The sequence below is a fragment of the Arabidopsis lyrata genome (genome assembly GCF_000004255.2).
Source record: "Arabidopsis lyrata subsp. lyrata unplaced genomic scaffold ARALYscaffold_5, whole genome shotgun sequence".
In the NCBI taxonomy this organism is placed as follows: domain Eukaryota; kingdom Viridiplantae; phylum Streptophyta; class Magnoliopsida; order Brassicales; family Brassicaceae; genus Arabidopsis; species Arabidopsis lyrata.
The window spans coordinates 14,355,864-14,379,971 of NW_003302551.1; the positions used below are offsets into that span (position 1 = coordinate 14,355,864).

General features: G+C 35.0%; 4 protein-coding genes across 4 annotated transcripts; 3 read left to right on the forward strand and 1 right to left on the reverse strand.

The window, feature by feature from the left end:
- The first annotated feature begins 8,257 nt into the window (after positions 1–8,257).
- Positions 8,258–12,850, forward strand: LOC9313727 (probable pectinesterase/pectinesterase inhibitor 34). The gene is made up of 3 exons (XM_002875909.2): positions 8,258–9,379; positions 9,535–9,671; positions 11,980–12,850. Exons 1-3 carry the CDS (start codon positions 8,418–8,420, stop codon positions 12,675–12,677), a joined length of 1,797 nt encoding a protein of 598 aa, XP_002875955.1. The 5' UTR covers positions 8,258–8,417; the 3' UTR covers positions 12,678–12,850.
- A 1,263-nt stretch (positions 12,851–14,113) lies between these two features.
- LOC9312024 (F-box/FBD/LRR-repeat protein At2g04230) lies at positions 14,114–16,148 on the forward strand. Its single transcript, XM_021026549.1, has 4 exons — positions 14,114–14,352; positions 14,461–15,346; positions 15,448–15,582; positions 15,686–16,148. Exons 1-4 carry the CDS (start codon positions 14,339–14,341, stop codon positions 15,995–15,997), a joined length of 1,347 nt encoding a protein of 448 aa, XP_020882208.1. The 5' UTR covers positions 14,114–14,338; the 3' UTR covers positions 15,998–16,148.
- A 2,604-nt stretch (positions 16,149–18,752) lies between these two features.
- Positions 18,753–20,302, reverse strand: LOC9312025 (formin-like protein 20). The gene is made up of 3 exons (XM_002877613.2): positions 19,951–20,302; positions 19,753–19,811; positions 18,753–19,604 (listed from the first exon to the last, which is right to left on the reverse strand). Exons 1-3 carry the CDS (start codon positions 20,015–20,017, stop codon positions 18,894–18,896), a joined length of 837 nt encoding a protein of 278 aa, XP_002877659.1. The 5' UTR covers positions 20,018–20,302; the 3' UTR covers positions 18,753–18,893.
- A 1,442-nt stretch (positions 20,303–21,744) lies between these two features.
- On the forward strand, positions 21,745–24,041 carry LOC9313728 (pentatricopeptide repeat-containing protein At3g49240). The gene has a single exon (XM_002875911.2). It carries the CDS (start codon positions 21,961–21,963, stop codon positions 23,857–23,859), a length of 1,899 nt encoding a protein of 632 aa, XP_002875957.1. The 5' UTR covers positions 21,745–21,960; the 3' UTR covers positions 23,860–24,041.
- Positions 24,042–24,108: the final 67 nt, after the last annotated feature.

The window sequence follows — 24,108 nt, forward strand, 5'->3', positions numbered from 1 at the left end:
CCACTATCCACCACAAGTATATTCTTGTCATCGGCCATTGACAAGAAATATGTCTTAGATAATAAAGTAAACGATTATATTAAAGGCAAATTAAACTTTAAATTTAAATCCAAGAAATAATAGAATTCAAAGACATAGAATAGAATTCAAAAACATAGAGCATGGAAACATAAAGTAAATTAAAGCATAAAGCAAATTAAAACACAAGATGTCGAATTTAATTTTCCTCTCTTAAGCAATCCGAAGTCTCATATTCCAATTGGTCATCGTTCTCATGGTCAAAATCTCCATCACCATCGAGATGAGCCAAATTGGCTTCGGAATTCTTCTTTATCATTTCTTGATAAGCATCGATTAGATGTTTAGATGTCCTGCACGTCTTAGCCCAATGATTGTCCATTCCGCATCTATGGCAAACGGACTTGGCCTTGTGTTGCGGTTTGAAGATCCCGCGGCCACGACCTCGACCATTGTTCCCACGGCCTCTACCACCATGGTGGTTTCCTCGGCCATAGCTGCTACGACCACCACCACGTCCTCTACCACGGCCACGACCATGATACCCTCTATGGACGTAGTTGGTTTCTTTGGTCTCTCGAGGTTCTTTGGCTATTTCGGCCTTATGGGCTTCCGGCAACGGTGTGGATCCTGGAGGTCTCATTGAGCTATTCATTAGTAATAGCTCATTATTCTTTTCAGCAAGGAGTAAGCAGGAGATCAAACTTGCATATGTTTTGAATTTCATTCCACGGTATTGTTGCTGAAGTACCACATTATTAGGGTGGAATGTTGAGTATGTTTTCTCAAGCAAGGTATCATCAGTCACCTTTTCACCACATAGCCTCAGGATTGAGACAATCTTAAAAAGCTCGGAGTTATACTCCTCCACGGATTTGAAATCCTGGATCCTGAGGTTTTTCCAATCATATTGGGCTTTCGGTAAGAGTACCGTCTTTTGGTGATCGTATCGATTCTTCAACTCGACCCAAAGGTCGAGAGGATCCTCAATAGTAAGGTACTGATTCTTAAGGCTCTCTGCTAGATGATGGCGTATAAACGCAATCGCCTTAAACTTCGACCTCTTCTCACACTCGTTGTTTTCCATAATGCACTCGGCGAGATCTTTGGATTCAAGGGCTATCTTAATGTCCAATGCCCATTGTAAGTAATTGTCGCCGGAAACATTGAGTGCAGAAAACTTGAGGTTCTTTGTTTTCGACATCTATAAGCAAAAGGGGAATTTGAGTTAATATCATGTAATCGTTATTGTCATGCGGTTTTAAAACCGAACTATGAATCGATTACTTAAGGATTTGACTTCCCTTTTAGGATTTTCTAAAGATTTCCTAATTAGGGTTTAGGGTTTTAAGGTTTCCTATTTTATTTGAGATTTTAGGGTTTTAGAATTTCCTATTTTATTTAAGATTTTAGGGTTGTTAAGATATTCTATTTTAACTAGGATTTTAGGGTTTTAAGATTTCCTATTATATTTAGGAATTTAGGATTCCATATTTTATTTAATATTTTAATATTTCATATTATCCCTAAGATTTAGGGTTTTAAGATTTTCTTAAGATTTAGGGTTTTAAAGATTTCCTATTATTTAGGGTTTCCTATATTATTTAGGATTTTAGGTTTTAGGGTTTTGAGATTTCTTTTAGGATTATCTTTTCTAAGTTTTCTAGGGTTCATGCAATTTTAGTTTTAGGGTGTTAAGCATGTAATCAATCAAAGGAGCAAACAATCTAACGACCTAAACAATTTCAATCAAGCCGATTTAAACTTATGGAATTTTTGGATTAGATTCGTTTTAGTTTTAGGTTTTTTAGACCTTTAAAGTTTCGGTTATTAGCTTTATGTATTTTCGATTTGCGATTTTTAGGTTTAGATAATTAAAACTTCTCTAGCAACTTAGGCGAGTTTGGTTTAAGCGATAATCAACTTTTTCTAGCAACCTTAACGATTCAAACAATCGGGCAAACAAGCAATCGGATCAAGCAAGCAATCGAATCATACAAGCAAAGCAATCACTTAATCAATCATCATTCGTTTTAGGGTTTCTCTTTGCTTAACTTTCAAGTTCAATTGTTGGTTCTTTAGCTTTAGGGTTTTGATGTTACCTTTCACCTTATGGGGTTGTATGGACTAGAACCGGGAGCTAAAGACCTCGGTAACTCACGCTGCTGCAACGAACCGCAAACAGTACTACGATGAACAGTACCGCAATGAACAGTGTCGCGATGAACAGTGTCGCGATGAACAGTGTCGCGATGAACAGTGCCGGTGATGAACAGTGTCGGCGATGAACAGTGTCGGCGATGAACTGTGCCGCGATGAATAGTGTCGGCGATGAACAGTACGGCGATGAACAGTATCGCGATGAACAGTGTCGGCGATGAACAGTAAGGCGATGAACAGTACGGCAATTTTTAGGGTTAGGGTTTTAGGGTTTTCGTTAAGAGCAAGTCGTGCTGATAACGTGTTATAGAACTTGTTGTTCTTATTGATTAATGAATGAGGTTTCAATACATATTTAAACATGACAAAGGGAGACAAATCCCCATTGGGCTAGTAAACCCTAAAGCCCAAAAGCCCACTAAGTATAACATAGACCGTCATAAGGAGAATCCTCTAGAACATGGACATGGGCCTTCTAGAATATGGATTAGGTCCACGGTTATGGAGTCCATCCGTCCATGCGGTCTACAACAATAAGTATCTTATCATCTAATAATAATTCGGATTTTAATATTGTGCACTTCATCTTAATTAGTATATCAAAAATAATATATGTATCATATCAAATTTATATCTTACTAAGTATTTAAAATAACTAAAAATTTAACAAAACACATTTAGTAAAATAAGAAATGATTAGTCCAAAATTTAATTTGGAAAACCAAATTTATTTTAATATATACATAAATAAAATTTATAAAACAAAACATAAAAAATATATACTAACACTCTCACCAAGTAATCTAAAATTCATTCTTTATGCTCATTGCTTTTTTAAACAAAGTTTTTTTGTGTGTTTTCACTTACGAATAAAATTACAATACATTCATAAATACAATTTTTTATCCAATTGAAATCTAATTGACCAATAAAACACCTAAATTAGCACATAATTTGTTTCTCGGTTTTCCTTATTTTTCTTTTTAGTTAAGAAAAAGAAAAGTTTAAAAAAAATTATACGTACATATGTAAATAATTAGTATATGTAAAAATCTGATCGATAAATTTGACATGTGTCGCAATCATATGAGTTACTAACTTACAAACCAAACTTTATATAATAACATAAAGAATATTTTGTTATACTTTTCTATAATTCTGATTAACAAAAAAAAAAATTCTGTTTTAATCTTAAAGGTAAAATGTGTCACAATTTTGTTTGATGGCTCCTATTTTAGTATCGATTTGATACTGTTTTTGGTGAAAGAATCACTAAGTTACTGAGTCAAATCATTGTGCAAAGTACTATTTTTGTTTGTGTGTTACAAGTTGTTCTGTTTTTCATATAGTCCACAACCAAATCACATGGAATGTCTTTCCATCATCATTAATTATTATCATCAATATTTTCGCCATCACTATTATCATATTTTTTGTTAAATAATGTCTTTGCATTATACGTTTCCTTCCTCGTTAATATTATTTAACCAAGAAAAAAAAGAAAAAAGGCCACATAAATTAGTATCATATAACAAGACATAATTTAAGGATTAGAACGAACCCTATATGTAGTATTGCTGGATATTATTTATGCTGCATCCCGTTGATTTGTGTATATATGCATGCATAAAGCTATGGTAAAAGTTCATTGACCTCAATGAAAGTTTGATTTATTCGATTTTTCAATTATATTCGATTCTGTGAATGATTCACAACTCTATGTTTAAAGCATCTACTTTATGTTTTATTAAAAGATGACCAATACTACTTTTCGTTTGCTTAACCCCGAATCATAAGTTGTAAAAGTTCTCTAAGAATAAACAAAATAAAATAAAAAACAACAACTACTGCATTCAACGTTTTATCCAAAAAGAAGTCCTACATTCATCTCTACGAATACCATGCACTAACAACAAAAAAAATAAAATAATAATAAATAAATAAATGTAACATGCTAATGTCATATAATACTAGCTAGATCGCTAAATGGAAAAATGTATTTTTTTTTTATATATCCGATCGGCTGATCCGGTCAGTCTCGGTAGGAACGCACCGGAGTGCTACAGAGTGGACTCACTACCACCCCGAAGGATGGGCTACCACACTGCCTGAACCGAGTTTGGAATGCTTTCCGACTAATGCCCGAGAGTAGCTGGATCGCCTGTTACCAGACTACCAGGTAAACTGTCTGGGCCGAAGCCCAAGCCCAGACTTCCCAACAAAGTGTTGATAACAGCGAGGGAGGAAGATCGAACCCGGGTTCGGGGATTTCACCCTCAACTCCGGACTCGCCCTACCACTCGCCCACCACCTTGCGGGCGGAAAAATGTATTTAAAAAAGCAAGTTTAGATAAATATAAAGAATAATTGTGATATGGAAGGATTTTTAACTAATCACTAGTATAGTGTAGCATGTCCATGTCAACATATAATACTAGATCAAATACTTAATGGAAAAATCGTAGTCGATAAAAAGCAAGTTTAGATCAAGATGAAGTCATGGATATGGGAGGATATTGAACTAATCAATATAATATAATTAATCTTTAAAAAGAGTATGAAATTAGGTCGCGATAATGTGAGGAGCCAAAAAACACAAACACTTTGGTGATGGGTTTCGATTGATGACAAAGCATCAACTTCTTATGTACTAAAATTTCATCTACAGCATTTTTGAATAAGCACAGAAACTGTGTCATATATGGATATATAATGTGATATTGATCAATTTTAGATATAGATTTTAATTAAGAGATTTTACTATATTTTTCAATAAGTATAATCGATCGTGTTTATTTCTTATTACGTGTAGACTATAATTTCACTGTGGAACAAATAAATTAGTCAGGCTAGCTAGACTGATTTGAAACCTGTAATGCATATGATGATTTCTATAGAAAGAAGAATTTTTAAAAGTTTTGGCTTATTCTAGAAGACATTTATTTTGTTCAATGGTTGCTTCAAATGTAAATATATATAAGATCATTTTGGTAGGTCTTTACTCTATAGTAATCTACAAGCATAATTTTCTCTTATGGGCTATTAACAAACTGGCCCTTTTGGCACTCATGTATAATGCTTCCAACGAGTTTTTAATTTTCACATTATTAGACACGGTCATGCTTCTATAAATCTATTTTGACATTAGTTTTTAACCTCATTGTTATCATTGTTTACAAACGAGGTTAAAAACAAAACACATGGACATTGTTGGATAATAATATTTCTTCTACATATTGATCTCGCTTTGATCTTTGCCAATAGGTCAACACATTTGTTACTCTCGATAATCACTCCGCTCAACTAGCTCTTGTGGTTTTAATGTAATGGTGAAGCTTTAAGGTTTTCTATATATAGCTTCAAATAGAACATACTAGAACCCCAAAGATTAGTTCACTATATGTCTATATTCAACCTGCATCAACTCCATTTGAAAGTCTGTATATAATCCATCCGAAACAATCATGCATATCTTGCGCTGTCCATATCCAAAATTATGTGAAGCGTCATAATTACACTTCATCCACCCTTCTGTCGGCATCCTCCATGGCACTGACCTGGAGCTTAATAAACACATTTTGGTTTGTATTAAATATTTATGAAAATCCATAGTCACACGAATATAGAGAGGTAGAAATTAGAGAGATCTTATGAATCTTTTTATTTAAGCAACAGAAGTTTATCTATGTTACCTTTTATCATTTCTTTCGGAACAACCTTTTCCAATAGCATTTAATTTATTCAGAGCGTTCCTAAGAATTTTGTTTGATAAATATGTTCATGAAGTTTCTGCTACATTGAGAAAATTTATAGCAAAATGAATGTTATACGTACGTACATGTTTAACTCATAATGAGACCTTTTTTTTTCTGGATCTCGTAGTATATAACCAGAAAGCATTAATGTGGAAGGATCTATTACTGTAGCATATGATGAATTAAATCGATGTATATAAATTTTTTTTCACAACTTACAAACAATTTTCACATGGATTTTTAAAGAAGCTGGTATAAATAAAAACGATTGTAGTTTAGTTTTGGAGTATTCGAATAAAATTCAGATTTTGAACTCATAAGAAACTTACTCCTTAAGTTAGCAACTTTTTAAATTAAAAGAGAAAAGAGATACAGAACTTTCCAAACATTATTGAACATGTTCTGATACTTCACTAACCATATTGAAACACATGGCATAATCACTTTAATTATACAACACACACAACTTATCTATATATGTTACATATTTTTAATTTTTTTTGAACGTCTAATATATATATACACACACACATGGCATACACATTTTATATTCTCATTCCACGATAAAATTATAAAGAAAACGGAATTCAATCTGATTGAATCACTGTTCTAAAAATCCCCGCCTACCCCCGATTACTCTCCGCTTAATCGCTAAGCCCACCCTATCCGCTTCGATTAATGACTAATACCCTAAAAAATCAGTAACCCGATTATTCTCCGCCTAATCCGATTACTTCTCGCCTAATCCGATTATTTTCCACCGAATCTTATATACTCCGATTATTTTTTAGATTGCAAGTATAAAAAAAACCTTTTATTTTTGTTATTCAATCATTTGAATGGGGAGTTTGTGATGTTTTACAATAACTTGTGTTCAAATTTTAATAAAAATCATAAATTTGTAATAAAAATCATAAATTTTTACAATATTGGATTAATATATTTTAAAAATATTAAAATAACCCTAAAACTAATCCCCGATTAATCCCCGATTTTAATCCGATTTTCCGATTAATCGCTAGGCCCATGCCGAGCGCCCGACTATCGCTTAGCGATTTTTCAAACAAGGGATTGAATACATAATTACATAATCGAATTTGTATGTCTTACACACGATATATATATAATAATCTCAAATTAATGGTTTAAGTCCGGATTCCGTGCATGTAATTGGTATATGTATACTATTATCACGAAATTATTTTAGAAATCAAACGATCATACTGATTTATCACCCATGGAAATGTAGGTAAATCTATTAGAATAATTTAACTAGATTTAATTTAAATCCCGCGATTTAAAATTATTCCACATTTTGAAGGAAAAAAAAACAACGTGAGATGTCTATGTAATCAGAAACAATAGGGGTCTTTTCTAGTCGCATTCTGGCATTAGTTGAGTCGATATTTTTTCTTTGTTAGGCTGATGTTGGAAAAACAGATAGATTTATTTTTAAAAAAATACAATGTATGATTTAATTAAATGCTATGAACTGTTTAAGTGTTTCTAACTACTCTCTCCGTTTCAAAATATAAGGCGTTTTAGCTAAAAGCACGCCGATTGAGAAGATCTACTTTGTAAAAGTTCAGCCAATCATAAAAGAGACTGCATAATAAAAATAATCATAAAATATTAAAGTAATATATAATTTGCATGGAAATTTAAAAACGACTTATATTTTGAAACAAAAAAGTTTCTCCAAAACGCCTTATATTTTGAAACGAAGGGAATATTACGGAATAGTCTTAAAAGAATAATAATAATGCGACTAGTTTATATAGAGTCTCACTATCATTTCATCAATTTTAATCTTTGGTTGGTAAGTGCCAGCTCATGGTTTTTAATAGCCACATTGCACACATATAAATTATACAATAAATTAAATCAGTTTCAAGATTTTTACGTAAATGTTTTAAATATGACAAAATTTTACTACATGTTTTCGAATCGAAATAATCTAGCGTAGAATTCATAACTACCACCAACATTGTTTTGATACCGTAAATGTTTGCTTTTAATAAACTGTCGAAATAGAACGGCGCAATTAGTTGTATGTAGAGTAACTTAATATAGTCTTACTCATCTCTAAAACAATGTGAAAAGACTTTTTTTTTTCCATGTCGATGAATAACAAACAAATACGATAGATTTTTTTTAGATTAAACTTTTTGAAATCATAATACGTGTATTTTTTAGGGAATTTTCTCTTCTTTTTTCTAATTCATGTGGACGAATAACAAAAGCTCACCATCAAACGAAGAATAAAATAACACAAACAATTAGAACTAGAACAAAAGAAAATGATAAAGCAATTTTATTCTCATGTTAAAATGACATAATTCAATGACGCGTGTCCCACCAATAATCACCACTCACTCTCCATATATACTTCACATACAATCTTTCACGCATATATATACCACCACAGTCACACACATTGTTTTATAAATGTAAATCAAAAGAGAACTAAACCAAGAAACAAAAATGGGATACGAAAGGCTCGGACCATCTGGAGCAACTGGTTCGGTCCCAACCTCCACTACTACAGCTCCGATCCTAAACCAAGTCTCCACGTCATCACAACCGAATAACAACAACCGGAGAAGCAAGAAGAAGCTTGTAGTGTCATCAATCGTCTTAGCCATCTCACTTATCCTCGCCGCCGCGATCTTCGCCGGAGTCAGATCACGTCTCAAGTTAAACCAATCTGTTCCAGGCCTAGCTCGTAAACCAAGCCAAGCAATCTCTAAAGCTTGTGGGTTAACTCGTTTCCCCGAGTTATGCGTTGACTCACTCATGGACTTTCCCGGCTCACTCGCCGCTTCCTCCTCCAAAGATCTGATCCACGTGACGGTGAACATGACGCTCCACCACTTCAGCCGCGCTCTCTACTCCTCTGCTTCCCTCTCCTTCGTCGACATGCCGCCACGTGCTCGCTCAGCTTACGACTCTTGCGTCGAGCTACTTGATGACTCCGTCGACGCGCTCTCACGCGCTCTCTCCTCTGTCGTATCGTCCTCGGCCAAGCCACAAGACGTTACCACGTGGCTTAGCGCGGCTTTAACGAACCATGACACGTGCACTGAAGGATTCGACGGCGTCGACGACGGTGGAGTGAAGGATCATATGACAGCGGCGATAAAGAATCTTTCTGAGCTTGTTAGTAACTGTCTGGCTATATTCTCGGCGAGCCACGACGGTGACGATTTCGCCGGAGTTCCGATACAGAACAGGAGACTGTTGGGAGTGGAGGAACGAGAAGATAAATTCCCGAGATGGATGAGGCCAAGAGAACGCGAGATATTGGAAATGCCGGTATCTCAGATACAAGCTGATATTATCGTCTCGAAAGACGGCAACGGCACGTGCAAAACTATATCGGAAGCTATCAAGAAAGCTCCTCAGAACAGTACTCGCCGGATAATTATCTACGTCAAGGCCGGAAGGTAAAATTACTGTTTCACCCTTCGCATTAATCGATGTTTTTAACTGTTATGTCCGTGAATGACGAAAGTGAAAAACTAAAAACCAGTACGGAGGTCTAATAATTGCGTATCTCTGACTGTGTCTGTAATCTCTGTGTTTTTTTATTTTTGGAAAGGTATGAAGAGAACAACCTCAAGGTCGGTAGGAAAAAAATAAATTTGATGTTCGTTGGAGATGGGAAGGGTAAAACTGTCATTTCCGGAGGGAGAAGTATATTTGACAACATCACTACTTTCCACACGGCGTCATTTGGTGAGTTTTTTTTATCCCTCGCTCTTCCTTTTTACTATTACCCTTTTCACTTTTTGAACTCTTTTGAAATAATACAACAATAATGATAAATAGTTAAAAGCAAAACACGTTGAACCAATATTTTTTAATGCAATTAAAATGTACAAGAATTATAAATTGATACACTAATCTTTTCGGTGGTGGAAAATCAGAATATGTTTTTAGTTCCATAATAGAAAAGTTAAAAGATCTTTTTGTGTTAATTAAAATCTTAAAAAGGAGCTTCGAGGGTCAACATTTATGATATAATAAATGTTGTTTTTTTCCGTGGATTTAATATATACTTTTTGTTGTACATATTTTTTACTGAAAAAAGGTATTAATATAAATAAGTTAAGACGGAAAAATATATATACTTTGAGGAGAATTATTGGAATCAGATACGTGAAGGGGGCCATGAGCTAGGCTGTCTATAGATTTCGGATTGAAAGGGTTTAAAAAAAAGTGTCCAATAGATTCTCTTAAATTCAGAAATTTTTACGAATATTAGTTGTCTTTCACCACCACTTGTGTGTATGTGTTTTTTTTTTTTTTTTGTAAAAGACTTAACACCACTTGTATTTATTCTTCATATGGATTATGGACCCATTAAAGAAAGCTATATTTAAGTAAACCTTCTAAATAGTAGTAGTATGTACTCGAACCAGTAAACAAAGTCAATATTATGGACCACTAAATTTGTAAATAGTGATATTTGATTTTTTTTTTCTTTTGTGTTTTGGTATTTTCTCAAACTTTTTTTGCTAAGGCACTCAGTAGTCGTTTTTGAATTATCTGTTTCTTGTCTGAATTATGAATTATCATATGTGCAACAGAATCTTTGTTTAATCACTTTTTTTTTTTCAAACAAACAAGTTTTAATGCAAATGTCATTCACTCGTTTTTATCTGCCACTTCCGCTCAAGAACCTTCTTATGGCAGACTTAGCTTTAATTTACTTTTGACCAACTTTTTCTCGCGCATGCTGAGTTAAGAGACCTAAGTTGTAGTTCTTACGTAAGTTTACGTGTTTCTTGTGTTTTAGAGATGACCATGATCTTTTCTTCTAACATTGATCTTTTCTTTTAACAACATTGAATTTTTTTTTTTTTTCAGTTTTCATATAAAAGTATCATAAAAATCTAAACAAATTTACTGGTTTGCTAAGTTTTACCGATTTATAACCAACTTTTTCGTATATTTTTTTTTTCAGTTTTGATCTTCAACTCAGTTTTGTAGAAACTTAAATTTGATCTAATCTTAGAATGCTTTTTCGATAACTATATAGTACATCAACTTTATTTATTGGAATATTGACTTTTCCATAGGATTACGATTGAATTCGGTTAGGTAACACACTTACACTGAATTGGACATCCTATGTGATGCTGCCGCTTATCCAACCAAACTCACATGCATGTTGTTGTGATTTTTAATGTTCATTAAATGCACACAACTCAAATCAAATCAAAATTATAAAACATTCTTTTGATCAAACAACGTTTATATACTTCTTTACCTTCATCTAATATTCATTCCTAAATACTCAGATCCACTTACGTACTACAACAGTAAATGCATGCGCCACATATGTATAAACAAATATACGTAGAGACACGCACACATGAGAATGCATACACATATAGAAGAATATGAACGTATCGTAAGGTTCGAAGTAGGCCGCGCAATTACTGACCACACATATTTGTATATATATAAACATGCATGATGGGAGACAGAGAAGAGTAGCATTTATTTACATATATAGTTGGAGGTGGGTCATGGCTCATTATTTGTTTGAACGCGTTAGAGACCACTGACTACTCACTAGTTGCATACAAAATTTGTAGGTAACGACATTTCTCAAATGCTAGTTTCTACTTTGACTATATATAAATTTAGTAGTGAACTAGTTTTGTCTGACTGCATTTTGCGTCTTTATTTAGACCTTAAACATGTATTGATAACAATTAACTTTATCTGCCTTTAATTAACAAAAAAAAAAAAAACTTTATCTGCCTTTTTGTGTGAGAAAAAAAAACAACAGAATAAATATATTTTCTACCTGCAAAAATCTTAAAAATAACATGTCAAAATAAATTAATACCGTAAACGGTACCTGTTGGTGTCGATCATAATTTTAATATTTTGTTACTGCCGCCAGCTCAAGATTAATGTATTGCTGCATTGATGGTGAATTTAAAATTTTGCTTTATCTTGATTTTTTATTTATTTAAAGAGTTAGTAAACACAAAACATAATTGTATTTTTCTTTCTTTAATTTTTCCAGCTGCGACCGGAGCTGGATTTATTGCAAGGGACATCACATTCGAGAATTGGGCCGGTCCAGCGAAGCACCAAGCGGTGGCTCTCCGCATTGGAGCTGACCATGCAGTGATCTACCGATGCAATATAATCGGTTACCAAGACACACTTTACGTCCATTCAAACCGTCAATTCTTTCGTGAATGCGATATCTACGGTACAGTCGATTTTATCTTTGGTAATGCAGCCGTCGTACTACAAAACTGTAGCATCTACGCACGAAAGCCCATGGATTTTCAGAAAAATACAATCACGGCTCAAAACAGAAAAGATCCGAATCAAAACACGGGAATATCGATACATGCGTCTAGGGTTCTTGCAGCATCCGATCTCCAAGCGACAAACGGTAGTACCCAGACGTATCTAGGCCGACCTTGGAAGCTATTCTCTAGGACGGTGTATATGATGTCGTATATCGGTGGTCATGTACACACGAGAGGTTGGCTCGAGTGGAACACAACATTTGCTTTAGATACGTTATATTACGGAGAGTATTTGAACAGTGGACCCGGGTCAGGTCTCGGGCAACGTGTGACCTGGCCGGGGTATCGGGTCATCAATTCGACGGCCGAGGCGAACAGGTTCACGGTGGCGGAATTTATATACGGTTCGTCGTGGTTGCCTTCGACCGGAGTTTCGTTCTTGGCCGGATTAAGCATATAGGTAGAGGGAAAAATGAAATGCTTATGTTTCCGATGAATTGTTTCATTCTTACGGTCCTTATATTAATGGACATATCATTAATCCTATATATATGAGTATATTTTAACTTTTATTTGTACTATCTCCAGAGGTAATATTCAATAAGATTGACACTCTAAGATAGTTTTCCACGATACAGTATACATCATAAAAATTTAAACTACTTCGGTTTTACATAAAATTTTGAAAAAGAATATAGGCTTTGCTTGGTAATTCTTTAACGTATACGTCATACTTTAATACTTTTTTGTGTGTCAAAACAAGGGCTAAAAGTCCAGACTCAAGCGACATTATTGTGTTTAACCGACTAAATGTTTCGAAAACTATGAATTTTTATTGTATTCACACATTTTAATATTGCAACAAAATAAAATTCAAACATTGAAAAAAAACATGAATTGGATGTGTCGGTGCCGAGTGGTGAGAGCCTGAGATAGGAAGTCATGTGATTGAAGTCAATAGGTCACGGCCCACGACCGACACCGACTGTGGGATCCACGATTTTTGGGAACTTATGTTCCAGTCATGTTCGACGTCTTAACAATAATAATACCAAACATCATTTTCGTCACTTTCCAATTAAGATGTTTTCTTACCTTATACATTATCATTCATTAAAATTTAAAACTTAAAACTGACGAAAATTTTACATGAGAAAATGTTACCTTATAACTCTACTTTCTTTTACATAATTTGGTCCCTCATGTAATTATATCAAACAAGCTGCTTAGCGACTTCTCAAATCATTTGTTGAGCTATTCAATATTATAAGTTTTTCTATCACGTTCATTATAATCTCACTCACATAGATTAAGAAAATCTAAACATTTGAAAATATATGAGAAATTTGATTAAAAACTAATTAATTAATAAATAGAAATTCAAAATAATTAATTTTTACATATTATCTAATTTGATTTTCTATTATTTTTTTGTTTCTTTTACACGGGTTAAATAATTTAAGTTATAATATGTGGATCCTAATCTAGTGATTTATAAATAATAGTTGAAATTCTATGTTATTCGTTTAGTGATTTATTCTAAAATTTCAAATCCGTAGGTAAAACATGTTATTTCAAAATCAATAAGAATTTCCAAATTCCCTATGGATTTACAAATCCATAACTAAAATAAAACCTCCTTAGTATAAATAATCTTTTCCAACGAACTAATCAATTTGAGTTTTTACTCTCAAACCCGCTAGACCACTAACTACACATTAGTTGATAATATAGTTTGGTACGTCAAATTTAGGTTTTGAATGGCTTTTTAGACCAAATGAAAACCAGGTGTTATTGGATTGGATTGGTCATTTGCTATATACTTATTAAAGGGCCGAGTTAAAAAGCCCATTTAAAGGAAGACTTCTTTTGCTTGTGAATGTGTTGTTGGGATTAGATTCGTTTTTGACCATCGGTCTCATTCATTTCGACTTCGCTTTTCGTCCTCTTTCTTCTCCAGATCATGTATGTCTCTCGAGTGTCGCTGCTAATGCATTAGTTTTGAATTCCAATTTGGGTTATGACACAAGTGATTCCATCATTTCCTAGCTTTAGCTGGATTCTTGTTTGGAGCAAAAAATCGGAAGGTTTCTTAGCGAATTGTTACCTCTATTAATTTCAATGGAACAGAAATTGTAAGTATCTTTGGTTCCTTTATGTTTTTCCTTAGCTATTATAAAGATCCAACCCTAACTCTTTGAACCCTAAAAAATCTTCTTTTTTTTTCCTTTGATTTTTGACAGCAAAACCGATGCTATGAATGAGGACAGAATCAGTGAGTTGCCTGATGCTTTGCTTCTGCAGATATTGTCTTCACTTCCGACAGAAAACGCCATAGCCACTAGTGTTTTGTCTAAACGTTGGAGATCTCTTTGGACCATGTTGCCAAAACTCAAGTTTGATTGCGATTTTAATCCTGTGCTTGATGATTATAACATAGATCCCCATATGTTTTCAGAGAATGTTTACAGGACCTTGACTTTACATAAAGCTCCGGTTCTAGAGAGTTTGCATTTGTCATTTGAAGGTAGAACTGATTGTTTGGATGTTGGAATATGGATCGCAACCGCATTTGCTCGCCGTGTGCGTAAATTGGTATTGGATAGTTTCTATCAAGAGGATCAGACTGTCACGCTTCCGAGTGTTTTGTTTAGCTATAATGATACACTTGAGATCTTGAAACTCAAGTGTGCTATTGATTTAGACTTTCCTTCTCGGGTTTGTTTGAAGTCTCTTAGAAAGCTGTACCTTTACCAAGTACACTTCAAAGACGAAGAATCTGTTTGCAACCTTTTATGTGGCTGCCCTAGTCTTCAAGATTTGGTCGTGCATAGATATAGCAATGCCGATGTGGCGACTTTCACTATTGCGGCGCCATCATTACAGAGATTGACCATAGAAGATCTTCGCCAAGAAGGAGGTTATGGAAATGGAGGCTATGTGATAAATGCCCCTGCTTTGAAATACTTGAACATCAACGGGTTTATTGATATTGAGTCTTGTCTGATTGACAAGGCACTAGAGCTAGTGGAGGCAAAAATCAGTAACGTTTCTGATATAGCTAATGAGAACATTCTGGAGTCTCTAACTTCAGCCAAACGTCTTATTTTACACTTATCACCCCTTGAGGTAAGCTTAAGACTGAACATTTTCGCCTGGTTATTTTCTCTGCTTTTTTGTGTATTAAATGTATGTAACAATGTAACACTGTTTTGTGTAAATGTACTCAGATTAAAGTTCCTACTGGTAAAATCTTCGATCAGCTAGTTTGTCTAGAGCTACTTACACACGAAAGAGAGTGGTGGAATCTGCTCTCGATCATGCTCGATAGTTCTCCTAAACTACAAACCCTCAAGCTCACAGATGTAAGCAATTATTTTGCTACTCAACTACCTTTTTTGTTTGTTTCTACAACTCCACTTTCAGGTAATTTGTTGATCTAGATGACATAAACTGCATTGTTCCCAGTTCTATCTGCGTGACAACAAAAAAAATCCGGACGAACGAAAATGGAATCCACCTAAATGTGCACCGGAATGTTTGTTGTTCCATCTTGAGACATTCGTGTGGATAGGATATGAATGGCAACGAGGAGATGAGAAAGAAGTGGCCACATACATCCTAGAAAACGCAAGACGGTTGAAGAAAGTAACTTTCTCCACAAAACGCATGGAGGGGGAAAAGCTCGAAAGGTTGGAAAAGAGACGTGAGATGCTCAACGAGTTGGCTAGTGTGCTCTGGGATTCATATTCATGTCACCTTGTGTTCGAATCTACTTAATATCTTAGACTTTTATTCTGTTGTTTTGGCCATTGGGAAATGTATAATTGACTGCTCTACCTATATGTCGGATGCTAATGTTTGGTGACCTTTGAGGAAGAGATTCAGAAGATTATTACTTTATATAGTTTAAAGAGTAGATTCGTTGCCATTGGAAGATCTAGTTTTTGAATATCTTGCACCAACTAGAAGAGTTTCTCTCAAAGCTAAAACTGCTTCAAGAGATTTGTTGGCTCAATCTTATGAGGCTATAGTTTATCTCCTTTGGTTGCAAAGAAGGTTAATACAAAAATATTAAACTAATGTTGTTTTAGTTAAGACAATAATATAATATTTCATAAAAACTGAGATTATAAAAATTCAAAATTTAATTTTGTTATTTCTTGTCAACATTTTGGTATTTTCATAAAATCAATTATAATTATAATTTTCTTCCCTTAGATAGAAACTTCATATCTTCAATATGGACGAACAGAAATGGAATCCACCAAAATGTGTTCCGAAATGCTTGTTGTTCCATCTTGAGACATTTGTGCATGTGGAGAGGATACGAATGTCAACGAGGAGGGAGAAAGAGGTGGCCACATACATCCTAGAAAATGCAAGACGGTTGAAGAAAGCAACCTTCTGCACAAAACCCATCGAGACAGAAAAGCTTGAAAAGTTGGAAGAGAGAAATGGGAAGCTCAACAAGTAGGACGACACTCTCTACATTTTCTTGGACAAATACTGAAATGCCAATACCGGTTTATCTGTGGAAGCGCTTTACTAAACCGGAAAATTGTGGATTTTCATTTTTCTTTTTATATATTAATACATTACAAAATATAGAAAAAATTATATTTTTTATTTTATTTTGTTGTTATGGACAGTGGTTCGCAATAGCAGCTTAGGACTCACATATGCAGCAACAATTACACTGTCTATATTCAGATAACATTTATGTTATCAACGAAAGTTTCCGTTGGAGAATATATCTTGTCTATGCTTTTTTTTTTGGTCATATCTTGTCTATGCTTTATTTTACATATTATTTCATTTCATTTATGTAAGGATTAGAACTGTATATACATATGTGGTCAAGAATAATGTTGGTTACCCTAACTTGACTCTTATCATGAAAGGTATGGGAGGACAACTCATCATGTTGTGATAGCTATGGTTCTTTTCAGAATCAGAGAGGATTGTGATCTTGCTGGAATTTTTTTAGCCGTCGTGTATATGTTGTTTTAAGAAAAGCCAAAAGGCTTTAAGATCCTATCTCTTATTATCATCAGCATAGTCTTAGCTGCCCTCAAGATTTTTTTAGTTGGTGGTGAAAGTTTTGGATGCCCTAGTGATAGGCTCCCACGTCTAAGGTTGGGGGTCGGCCATCATACAACCGAAAAGAGTTAGTAATTTAGTATTAGGTTATGTTAGAATTAGGATTAGGGTTACAGTTAGAGGTAAGCGTTAGAGTTCTCTCAAAAAAAGAAAAACATTAAACAAAAAATGGTTGTAACTTATTAACTCATCAGAACAACAAAACGGAAATGGTCAGCTCTACATAGCTACAAAAGCTTTAGATACCATGCGGTAAGATATTTCTACCTACAGATATATATTGGCTAACTTGATTTGGAGTCAATAATTCATAGCTTGCTTTTCAAATATATGTCGGGTCATCTTGTCTCCGATTCAGTAAATCCTTTGTTCACACGATTCAATACCGTGTAATTTTGTACTAATTTTGTAAAAGTTGAATACCCAAACAAAAAAATACATGAATCTAAATCCCAGACCTATTTCCTTACCCGTTGGATTAAATATACAATCACAAACTGGTAAATTATTTCAAAAGAAACAGTTATGAGATGAAAAATTGCTAGCAGATGTGGGACAAGACGGGTTTTCCGTCCCACAATCAATATGCATACTTTCTCTTATTTCACGCATGAGTACGGGTTATAAGTGTACGAACGAGATTGGAATTACGAGTAATAGATAGATATCAAAAATGTTGAGCTACATTCAATTCTTAAACTTTCAATAATTTGGATACAAATTAATTTTTGAACGGTAAAGGTTTGTTTCCGGACTGAACTTTTGGGATATTAGGGTATTTTATTAAAATATAGTAGTAAATATTTTAGAAAAATAAAGAAAATATGGATATTTCTAATAATTTTTGTAAATATCCAAACGAAAAATTACAGGATATACGAATATTCTATCTGAATTTTAAACTTATTTCTTTATTCATTGGACTAAATATACAACCACTAACGGATAAATTATTTAGAATAAAACGGTTTATAAATTTAAAAAATTGCTAATAGATATAGGACGAGACAGGTTTTCCACCCCCACAATCGAAAGATTATCATCTCATGCGGACATGGCTGTTTTTGCGGATACACGGTCACTTGGTTCATCACATGCGATCGAGATGGACTCGTGCTGCAATAGACTTCGACTCTCTACCATTCCATTATTAGGTAATTTTATTTCTACAACGTTCAACGTTAAGAATAAATTGATTGTTATTCACATGAGATCACAATATTGAAAACTGAAAAGATTAAACTCTCGTGAACTTTCTCGATCAGTTGTAATATTTTCTAAAAATATATGATTGTCTTTTCAAATTCCTTATAAAGAACAACACAATTTCTAAAAGATAAATGAACATATATGTAAACATTGCATCATCACTATTAGTGATTTCATAACCAAATTGATGAAAGTGATCTGTCGATCCAAATTTGTTGAGTCACAAGTTTATTATAGCATTTTATTACTTAATTTTATTAGTTTGACAGTTACACATATCATATAGCCATCATACTCTCAGATCTTTGCTTCATCATCATAGTTCTTAGTTCATATCCGGTGGCGGTGGCCGCGTAGCACGACCTCAACCGTTTACACGCGGTGGCGGTGGCCGCATAGGACGACCCCAACCGTTTACATCCGGTGGCGGTGGCCGCGTAGGACGATCCCAACCGTTTACATCCGTTGGCGGTGGCAGTATAGGACGACCCCAACCGTTTACATCTGATGGCGGTGGCTGTACAGAACGACCCCAACCGTTTACATCCGATGGCGGTGGCTGTACAGAACGACCCCAACCGTTTACATCCGATGGTAGTGGCTGTACAGAACGACCCCAACCGTTTACATCCGATGGCGGTGGCTGTACAAAACGACCCCAACCGTTTACATCTGATGGCGGTGGCTGTACAGAAGGACCCCAACCGTTTACATCTGATGGCGGTGGCTGTACAGAAGGACCCCAACCGTTTACATCCGATGGCGGTGGCTGTACAGAACGACCCCAACCGTTTACATCCGATGGTAGTGGCTGTACAGAACGACCCCAACCGTTTACATCCGATGGCGGTGGCTGTACAGAACGACCCCAACCGTTTACATCCGATGGCGGTGGCTGTACAGAAGGACCCCAACCGTTTACATCCGATGGCGGTGGCTGTACAGAACGACCCCAACCGTTTACATCCGGTGGCGGTGGCCGTGTAGGACGACCCCAACCGTTTACTCTCTGATCGTGGCTTGGGTTTGGGCCTGTTTCCGGACTATCCATCATTTTCGGAATACTCTCTTCAACCTACATTACATTTTTGGTTTGGTAAAAAATTTCACAATAATTATCATATGCACATCTATTTGTAAGTGACTGAAAATATTGATTACTAATCAGAGAGAAAATAAATAATATATGAATATTATGCATTTTGGTTAATGATATTGCTTACCATATTTACTGAATATTGGTCGGTGTGAGGAGCTCCATCTCCATGGCTCTCTCCAAAGCCTAAAAAAGAAAAGGTGAATTCAATAAACAACCATATTATTAGATTATAATAAGTGTGAAATCGGTAATAATCAGACTAGATCTTGATACTAAAAATGTAAAACTATTTAATTAGATATTTAAAACATTCTCAAATTACTTGAAGAACACAAGGGGAGAAGGAGCAAGAACGACATGAGAACCACCAGCTTCATCTTTGAAAGCATTTTTTTAAGACAAGATATATGTTTTGGTTTTGTTGTTTGGAAGAGTAACCCATGCTTCTCTATATATATAGCATACACAGGTTCGTAGTTACCCACTGGTGGAAAAATGTTTTGGCAAATAGATAGATAGGTCTGAATAACTATGCAATACACATTTACTAAAGCTTATTTTGGGTTGGATTTGGACGAAGGTTGCTAAAACTTTCCGTTTTAGGTTTAAAAAAGTTGATGAGATCTACTTTTTCAAACCAAATTAACTTCTTTTTACGTTATACATTATCATTCATTTTTACTTAATTATATTGCTAAAACATTTACATTAGCAATTGAAGACATAATAATTAGAATAGCTATCACTATACGTAGTGGTTTATTTGCTTCACGTCAGCAACTTGAAGCTTCTAAGGTAATAATAACAAAAACCCAAGTTATTATACCCATCTACCATAGGTCCACAACTAATTAATTATACAGAGATAGTAGTACTTTTCACGAAAAAAACGAATACCCTATCTATCAATCATACTTATTTTGTGAAATAAAGAATCCAAGAAACAAGAACACAATGATTGAATAATTCATCTTAGAGTAATTGGAATCAAAATGTAAGTTTCTTCAATGCTGATTTCAGATATTTTTGAGTTCGAGATATTCCATCTCTGTCAGGGGCGGATCCAGAACATATTTTAACCCGGGGCACAATATTTTTTACATCATAGTATAATTTTTTTTTTTTCAAATTTATTTTACTTTCTTCTATATTTTGAAATATTTTCATTACTATCTCATATGTTATTATGACAATATTATGTTTTAACAAAATAAACTAAGCAATCGTTTAAAATTTGTTTAGCCCAATGACACCTCATATTATATCTCATAACTACCGTTCTCACTTATTAGCAACTAAGCATTTATGTGGGCTGAGTACATATTTTCTTTTTTAATTGGTTAATATGGTATTTTTAATATTGTTTTCTTTGTATTGTTAACGTGGACTATTGTAGTGTATAACAAAATTACTTGAAAAAATAAAAGAGTATAGGGCACTTGCCCACCCCACGTATGCCGTGGATCCGCCACTGATCTCTGTTACTAAAAGATACTATAACCTAAGTATATTCTTTCAATTGGTAAAAGTAAAATTAACCCTTTTTTTACCTATCAAGAGAAATCTTTCCTTTCAAAAGATCCATGCTATGAATCAAAACATTCTACAAACACTAATAATCGTCAAACCATAGTTACACGTTGAGATTCCGACGCGGATCTTACGTGCTCAACTGTGTTATTTTCTCCACTTCCTAATCAAACGATGATCCACTTCAAATAAAAATTAATAATACTCTCTCCGTTTTATAATATCAAATGTTTTGGAGAAATTTTTTGTTACAAATATAAGATTTTTTCAAATTTTAATGCAAATTATAGATAAATTTAATATTTTATGATTGTTTATATTTTACAGTCTCTTTTATAGTTGATTGAACATTTTAAAAAAATATATTTTTTAATCTACGTGTTTTTGGCTAAAATAACTTTTATTTTAAAATGGTGGAAATAGTAAAACTAGGCCGCACACTCAAGGAAAAATGTTGTAATCGGCAAGCTCTTGCTTCTTCTATGCAGCAAATATGCTGCGTTTACCAAGTTGCTCCGAAAGTTCAAAAAAATTTGGAAAAAAAATATTATGAGATCATCGTTTCGTTTTTCTACCAAATTACATGATAAAAACAACAATGGATCACTCCAAAAAAATCGAGCTAAAGGCCCAAAAGGGCCCATATATGAATGGCCACACCAAAACATACTTATCCTAAACTTCATCATCATCATCATCTCCAAACCCCTAAGCTCCTAAAACCCTAACAAGAACCCTTACCTCTCTCATTTCCTCTCAAAGGAATCATTTTTCCACTGAGAAAATCTCAAACATTTCCACCATGTCGATCTCTAAAGCCGCCTTTTTCAACCACCTTCAAACACTAGCAAGATCCTACCGCCACCGTGTTCCGCCGCAGCCATTTCTCGCCGTCCGATACATGTCATTCGCGACTCAGGAAGAAGCCGCTGCTGAACGTCGCCGTCGTAAGCGTCGCCTTCGTATGGAGCCACCGGTTAATTCATTCAACAGATCTCAGCAACAACAGAATCAGCAATCTCAAATCCATAGACCAATTCAGAACCCTAATATCCCCAAGTTGCCTGAATCTGTGGCTTCCCTCGTTGGGAAACGTCTCGATCTCCATAATCATATCCTGAAATTGATCCGAGAGAATGATTTGGAAGAAGCTGCTTTGTACACTCGTCACTCTGTGTATTCGAATTGCCGGCCGACGATTTTCACGGTGAACGCTGTTTTAGCGGCGCAGCTTCGACAAGCCAAGTATGGAGCGCTTCTGCAATTGCATGGATTCATTAACCAAGCTGGTATTGCTCCAAATATCATCACCTACAATTTGATATTCCAGGCTTATCTTGATGTTAGGAAACCCGAAATTGCGTTGGAGCATTACAAGTTGTTTATAGATAATGCGCCGTTGAATCCTTCTCTTGCTACTTATAGGATTTTAGTTAAAGGTTTAGTTAGTAATGATAATCTTGAGAAAGCAATGGAGATTAAGGAGGATATGGGTGTTAGAGGTTTGGTGGTGGATCCTGTTGTTTATAGCTATCTAATGATGGGGTGTGTGAAGAATTCTGATGCCGATGGTGTGTTAAAGCTTTATGAGGAGTTGAAGGAAAAGCTTGGTGGGTTTGTTGATGATGGTGTGGTTTATGGGCAATTGATGAAGGGGTATTTCATGAAGGAGATGGAGAAAGAGGCTATGGAGTGTTATGAAGAAGCTATTGGAGAGAATTCAAAGGTTAGGATGAGCGCTATGGCTTATAATTATGTGCTGGAGGCTTTGAGTGAGAATGGGAAGTTCGATGAGGCTTTGAAGTTGTTTGATGCGGTGAAAAAGGAACATAATCCACCGAGGCGTTTGGCTGTAAATTTGGGAACTTTTAATGTGGTGGTTGATGGGTATTGTGCAGAAGGAAGGTATGAGGAAGCTATGGAGGTTTTCAGGCAAATGGGTGATTACAGGTGTAGTCCTGATACTTTATCTTTCAACAATCTGATGAATCAGCTGTGCGACAATGGATTGTTGGCTGAGGCTGAGAAGCTTTACGGTGAAATGGAAGAGAAAAAGGTGAAGCCTGATGAGTACACATATGGGTTGTTAATGGATACTTGTTTCAAGGAAGGTAAGATAGATGAAGGAGCTGCGTATTACAAAACAATGGTTGAGTCTAATCTAAGACCAAACTTGGCGGTGTATAACCGATTGCAAGATCAGTTAATTAAAGCTGGGAAACTGGACGATGCTAAATCCTTCTTCGATATGATGGTGAGCAAACTCAAGATGGACGATGAGGCTTACAAATTCATCATGAGGGCGTTAAGTGAAGCTGGTAGACTCGACGAGATGCTCAAGATTGTGGATGAGATGCTGGATGATGACACGGTCAGAGTGAGTGAGGAACTGCAAGAGTTTGTGAAAGAAGAACTGAGGAAAGGAGGAAGAGAGGGAGATCTGGAGAAGCTAATGGAAGAGAAAGAGAGATTGAAAGCAGAGGCAAAGGCGAAAGAGTTAGCAGAAGCAGAGGAGAAGAAGAAGAGTCAAAGTATTAACATAGCTTCATTAATTACTCCAAAAGCAGTGGAAGAAAAGAAAGAAACCGCAAAACTGCTTTGGGAAAACGAAGCTGGTAGTGTTGAAGAAGCCGATGTGGTGGAGATGGCTCAAGGAGTAGAAGCTGGTGGATCCAACGGTCAGCATCCGCCGTCCTGCTGATCGTATTTTTTACTTGAATTTATTAGACTCTCTAGTTATCTTCCTATATTATTCAACTTTTATGTAATTAGGGATTTGGTTGGGACAATAAGCTATGATTAATCTTTTGCTATAATGCAGGTTTGGCAAAATCTGTTTTCCATGTTTGCTTTTGGTTTCTTTCAATATAACATGCTCTACTCGATGGTCTGTGTAAACTTTTCTTTATCACACAATCTGGTGCATATATATGCAACAAGGAATTGTAAT